We start from the raw sequence: 6899 nt of genomic DNA on the forward strand, positions 1-6899 counted from the left end.
TATATTTATAAACAAAGGCAGAGATACAAAATGAAGGCAGGAAGGTTAATGTGACAACAGTTTACTTCGAAGTTCTATTCATTTGTTATGGCTGCACCATAAATTTGACACTACATGTTTTACAGGCTACAGAAAAGGGACCCCTATTGGATTACATATGGAGGTGTGACGGTATCATGAGAGGAGGGAACAGTGTTTATGTTAGATCATCTGCCTAGTGTAAAGAAAATTAAGCAGTTTAAATTATAAGCTGATCTCATAAAATAACATTTCTGTTTTTCTTTTTTGAGACAGTCTCACTGTCGCCCAAGCTGGAGTGCAATGGTGCGATGTTGGCTCACTGCAACCTCTGCCTCCCAGGTGCAAGCAATTCTCTTGCCTTAGCCTCCCAAGTAGCTGGGATTACGGACGTCCACCACCACGCCTGGCTTATTTATTGTATTTTTAGTAGAGACGGGGTTTCACCATGTTGGCCAGGCTGTTCTCGAACTCCTCCCTCAGGTGATCCGCTGCCTCAGCCCCTCAAAGTGGTGGGATTACAGGCGTGGACTTATTTCTTGAGATAACTCCTTACTTTGAAATTTAATCTATCTGTAGTTTGCAATAAATGTTATGTTTTTAAAGATATAAAATTATGAAAGTTTTATCTTTTCAGTTTTTAAAAATATTATAAAATGCTTCAAATAGGTATAAAAGTGGAAAGAATGGATAATCCCCATGTAACCACTATCAACAGTGATCAATTTAGAAACATTGTTTCAACTGTCTAGATTATTTTTAAGAAAATCCCAGATGTCATATCATTTTATCCATATATATATATACTTTTTTTTATCTACATCTCTAAAAGGTTAGGATTGTTTACAAAACCAGAATACTATAATGCTCTGATTTTTAAAATATATTGTCTGCATATACATAAGGAAAAAAAGCTTTAGGATTCCTTCTTAGACAATTTTTAATTCTCAATTTGCTTATACACACACACGCACACACACACCATAGTTGTGGGTGATCACTTAAATTTCAATAATCTAATCCAATATATCAAAAACATATACACATATATATGTGTGTGTGTGTATATGTGTATATATATATTTTCCCCCTGAAACAGGGTCTCACTCATCACCCAGGCTGGAATGCAGTGGCGTGATCACAGCTCACTGTAGCCTGTAGCCTTAAGTTCCTGGACTCAGGTGATCCTCCCACCTCAGCCTCCAAGTGGCTGGGATTACAGGTACATGCCACCATACCAGGCTAATTTTTAATATTTTTAGTAGAGATGGGGTTTCACTATGTTGCCCAGGCTAGTCTCTAATTCCTGGGCTCAACTGCTCCACCCACCTCAGCCTCCCAAAGTGCTGGGACTATAGACATGTGCCACAGTACCTGGCCAAAATATTATTTCAACATGTGATGATACAAAACATGATCGAGGTTTTTTTACATTCCTTTCTTCATGCTGAATCTTCAGTAACGAGCATGCACCTGACACGTAACAGGTCTCGATTCACAGAGGCCACCACGTGCTCAGCAGCCCTCTGCAGCTGCCCAGCAGGGCCGCACAGGCTCAAGGAGAGGGGAACCACCAGGGCTCTGCAGGCAGGACACCTGGGTCAGACCCTGGCTCTGCCGCTTACCTACTGTATGACCCTAAGCAAAGCTACTGATCTCTTTCCGTAACAGCTTCTTCACCTGAAACTGATGTAAGAGGTCACTGTTAGCCACCTCATGAGGTCACAGGGTTTTCAGAAAGGAAGCCTCAGGCAGTGCCTGGTACACAGGTGTTGGGTGAATGCTGGTAAGCCCTCAGGTGCACACTCCATGCCCCTCGCAGAGTCTGCAAGGTAATGGTTTCAGGAACACAGGCCCCAGCCCCTCTCTTCTCCATAGCCTCCCTATCTCCTGGCTGGCTCTGCAGTATTCTGCACGTGGCTCATTTTCTCTGATGGACCAGAAAGTACTTCAAAACTTAGTGTTTCAAGAGCCTCACCATGCTAACCCAATTCTCCTTTCAATAAACAGACCTTGGTTGTGCAGCATGAGTCATGTGAGTACAGGCACTGGGACTGTGGATGGGCAGGATAACTGGAGAGATTCTCACAGCACTGCAGACCTCCTCAGTGCCTCAGAGAGAGCTCATCCGCACTGGGCTCTTCTGCCTTCCTGTCCTTCACAGCTCAGCACCTGGCTATCTGGCAACCCTGACCCCGTTCATACTTCCATGTCAAATGCGCCTTGCTCAAATTCTCTTGCGTGTTGAGACCAAACCCTTGATCACTCCCTTTCCTCCCCTGCCCAGGGGTGCCTTGGAGTCATTCTCAGGCTTTCTTCTCTTTTGTTCCCTATGAAGTCCTGGTTTTCCAGCTCTGCCTTTGCCTTTTTATTTCCATAACCATCCCTGCAGGCACCACCTGAGGAGTGCTGAGATGCTCCACTGCTTCCAAGCTGGTCTGGTCTGTGCTGTTCCAATCTAGCTGGCATGCGGCCGCCACACTCTCCTGAAATGATCTTTTCATCATTTCAGCTCAAGATTCTTTAAGGACTCCTTTAAAAACTACTATAAAATAAGGAGGCTGGGTTAGATCTTTTTTTTTTTTTGGAGAGGGAGTTTCATTCTGTCGCCCAGGCTGGAGTGCAGTGGCACGATCTCGGCTCACTGCAAGCTCCACCTCCCAGGTTCATGCCATTCTCCTGCCTCAGCCTCTCGAATAGCTGGGACTACAGGTGCCCGCCACCACACCTGGCTAATTTTTTTTGTATTTTTACTAGAGACGGGGTTTCACTCTGTTAGCCAAGATGGTCTTGATCTCCTGACCTCGTGATCCGCCCGCCTCTGCCTCCCAAAGTGCTGGGATTACAGGCGTGAGCCACTGCGCCCAGCGATCATTTTTAAGATCACTTCTACTTCTAAAGCTGTATGCCTCAGCTTTCTACCTAGCTCTGGAGGGCCTGGGACTTGTGAAAGGAAAATAAAATCTCGGGACTCTAAACTCATTATGCCAAGGGGAAAAGTTAAGCTTGGAAACTGAGTTGCACAAGAACTGCCTTCCTTTTGTTGAAAGAAGAGATGGTTGCAAAAACAGAAACCATTTATCTCCCCAGGTGTCTTCCCCCACTCATTGCTCATAAGGAAATTCCTTGTGGGCCCTAAAACCTTTACCCTGAAACAAAAGTTCTGCTGGATTTCATCCTGATAATGTAAGTTAACAGCTTATCTCACAGGAACGGACAAAGACCAGACCAGAAATCAACCCTCTGATAACCTGAGACAAATGCGCATTTGACTCCTTCTTCTACTCTATGTTTACTTTATTGCATGTACAATGCGGATTTACTGAACAAGAGATGCATGCGTAACTGACATCCCTCTACCCCTCCTTTCACGTCACGTGGTTCAGTGGGCGAAAATCAAGAATGCGACCACTCACCTCACCCCCTACCCTCCCCTTTTTTCCGTTCCTCCTTCCCTTCCTGCCAGTCTTTCCTGTTTAAATACTCAAGCCCTCAAAGCTCTCTATGGAAAAAGCGAAGGCCACAGATCCCACTGTAACTGGTGTTTCTTTTTCCCTGGGTACATCCTCAACCTTGACAAAACAAACCTCTAAGCGGACAGAGCTCTGTCTCAGCCCCTCTTGGGTCTACAGGGTCTACCACCCGCAACTGCAGCAGGCTCAGGGCTGCCCCCGGGCTCCACGCCGCACGCTCCTCCTTCCCCTTGCTTCCGCTCTGTGACCTGCTCATCCTTCTGGGTACCTCGGCTCTATCTCCTACAGAGCCTTCCTGGACCACTCTGCCCACGCTGGACTTTCTTCCGCAGAGCCCTGCTGCATGCTTTCCAGTGTTTTGGGGATGCTGGCGCTCACTCATTTCACTGCACACTTTTGTAAACTGACAGCATGGATTCTTCTGCATCGCCTAACACGGGTTATAGTCAGCTTCTTGAAGACTTGCTGACTGAACGGCACAACTTAGTGAAACTGCCTTTGCAAAACTAATAGGACAAGAAATTTGGCATAGCTGACTCCCTCCTTGCTTCTAGCCTCACACACTGCCCTCGCTCTTTCCCAGTTGTGGGTCAAACTAACTTTGGGAGGAATTTATAGTTTAAATGATAATAACACTTCCCCAAAACTAAACTGCCCTTGTAAAACTAATGAAAGGCCACCAAGTTAGGAGGATGAGAGGAGCCTGAATTCTACTAAGATGTAGGCATGGTTAAGTAACTACCAGCCATTATTCTGGAGGTCAGATTTGCAACTTCCCCAATTACTCCTGCAGATAACAACATCTCTATTGTAAAACTTAGGCTTGGCCTTTTGAGCAGCTTTTCAGCTTTTTGCATTTCTGACAACCAGTGGCTCCACCTGGACTCACCAACTGGTCCTGTGGCCCCACCCAGGAACTGACTCGGCACAGGACAGCTTCTCTGCCCTATGATTTCTCCTCCGCCCCATTCAAACAGCATTCGCCACTCCCTGGCCCTTACCCGCCAAACTATTCTTGAAAAGCCCTGGTCTCCACGGAGACTGATTTGAGTAATAATAGTAACTCCAGGCTGCCATTCGGTCAGCTCTGCGTGAATTAAGCTCTTTCTCTACTGCAGTTCCCCTGTCTTGAGAAACCGGCTGTACCTGGGCTGCAGGCAAAATGAATCTATTAGGTAGCTGTGTCAATCCCTTATAAAAGGCTTTTTCATTTGTGCTTTTCTCATTAGAGTACAGAATATTCAAAGCTTTTTTAAAATTCTAGTTTTTTTTCCACATGGACTCTGGAAAATTAAGAGGTTACCAAACGCGAGAAATCCACTGAGTTCAGAAAGGGTCCCTTCCTTTTGTAGGTGCTATCAAATGAGGCACAACAATGACAAACACAATGCTTTCTCATGGAAACTCATCAGCAAGCCACAAGTAAGGTGATGTTCCCGTACCAATTTCCTACTTACCAGTTCGGCTGCGTCTTTTACTTGCCCTTTCATCTTTCACTACCTATTTATTTTAGAAGTGCAAAACCATGGTAAACCAGGCAATCATGCTTCTCATTAGGAGTACTGTGAACTATCTAGTGAGGGAGTCCTGATTTGTTTACTTTGTGGTTACTGACAGACTTCATTAACCACTCAGTCATGTTCCTACGAGTCACAGGAGCCGGGTCAGGTCAACTTCTGTTCACTACCACATTGCAACCCCCCATGAAGACAGAGCAGCCAATGAAACATCAGAATGAATGGACCTATGGGTGAGCCAGAGAGAGGGAATTCTGCAGTCTACAATCCAACCAAAACAGTCCATCTATCGCTTCAATCTTTTTTGGCACAACTGTAAAGAATTATTCCCACAACGGGCACCTACCTTCTCCACGTCAGCTTTCTTTTCTGTGAGAAGAGCTACTGTTCTTTTATAAGCATCATGAATAAGGATTCGGACTTCATCATCTATCAATCTTGCAGTGGCTTCACTGTAAGGTTTCTCCAATACCATGTCCCCCTGACGTGGGAGGTCAAAGGAGATTTGCCCAACCTTTTCATTCATGCCAAACTGAACAATCTGAAAAATACATGATTCGCGGTGGTTATATATGATTGCTGTTCAACCAGACAAAATCTACACAGCAGCCCGAGCCAGCTCAAGCGCACAGGGTGCTCTGTGTAGCCGGCAACAGCAGCACGGTGCTTTAAACTCACAACTGGAAACACAGAGCCAGAAGCCCAGGCATCACACCCACAACAAAGTTAGGATGCAGATCCCAACAGCTGTATGACATAACTACCTGGTTTCTTTTTTTTTTCTTTTTAGACAGTCGTGGTCTGTCGCCCAGGTTGTAGTGCAGCAGCACCGTCTTGGCTCACTGCCACCTCCATGTCCCGAGTTCAAGCAATTCTCATGCCTCAGCCTCCCAAGTAGCTGGGATTATAGGCACCCGCCACCACTCCTGGCTAATTTTTCTATTTTTAGTAGAGACGGGTTTCCGTCATGTTGGCCAGGCTGGTCTTGAACTCCTAACCTCAGGTGATCTGCCAGCCTCGGCCTCCCAAAGTGCTGGGATTACAGGCGTGAGCCACCCCGCCCAGCCACTACCTGGTTTCTTTTTGTTTTTGAGACAGGGTTTTGTTCTGTCGCCCAGGCTGGAATGCAGTGCACGAACATAGCTCACTGCAGTGTTGACCTCCTGGGCTCAAAATATCCTCCCACCTCAGCTTCCCAAAGTGCTGGGATTACAGGCGTGAGCCACCGTGCCTGGCCTGATACGACTATCTGTACAAAGGAAAGCAGAGAAGCAGCAAGACGCATCTGACAGACCTGAAGAAACAAGAACCCCCAGCTGCCAACAGGTTCTTCCCAGGAAGGGTGGTATATGCCACTCATGCTGCGAACACGGGAGACCGGGAGGGCACCTGCATTCCCCGTTCACTGAGTCCATGGGGCCCAGGGGACAGTCTGAAGAGGCTCATCCAGTGTGGACCCATGAGCCCCCAAAACTAATCTGCACCACACAGGAGGAGGCTTCTGCAAGTAAGACCCAAACTGACTGGAAAAAAGAGAAGGCCCAGATAAGAGTGGGGATCAAAAATAGCCAGGGGTGCTCGAAGGCAGGAAACCACATTCCTAGCACTTCACGAACACAGCCAGAAAAACTCCTGGACCTCCTCCTGCCTCAGAGAGCAGCAAAACAAATTTCATGTAAAAACAGGCAATAGAAAAATCCCTTATAGTTATAAGAAAAAAATTAGCTGAATAATGTCTCCAGATAAGAAAAGTGGGATGAAAAGATGTGTCAATACTACAGAGGAAATTCATATCTTAGTACTTCAAAACAGGCTAAAAGAAATCAGGGAAATGACACATGGTATGAAAGATCTACTTAAATCGGAACTAGAAGAGCTTCAAGGCCGGGCG

The 6899-nt window shown here is 46.2% G+C and overlaps 1 protein-coding gene across 1 annotated transcript in view; it reads right to left on the minus strand.

Annotated features, from left to right (window-relative positions):
• The window catches only part of AFG3L2 (AFG3-like AAA ATPase 2), a 43797-nt gene that overhangs the window by 3260 nt on the left and 33638 nt on the right, over nucleotides 1–6899 (minus strand). The window contains exon 15 of the mRNA XM_011936661.1: nucleotides 5355–5549. Within this exon, the coding sequence (XP_011792051.1) occupies nucleotides 5355–5549 (195 nt within the window). The remainder of the gene's footprint in view (nucleotides 1–5354; nucleotides 5550–6899) is intronic.

Source organism: Colobus angolensis, unplaced genomic scaffold (genome assembly GCF_000951035.1).
Source record: "Colobus angolensis palliatus isolate OR3802 unplaced genomic scaffold, Cang.pa_1.0 Scaffold155, whole genome shotgun sequence".
Taxonomy (NCBI): domain Eukaryota; kingdom Metazoa; phylum Chordata; class Mammalia; order Primates; family Cercopithecidae; genus Colobus; species Colobus angolensis.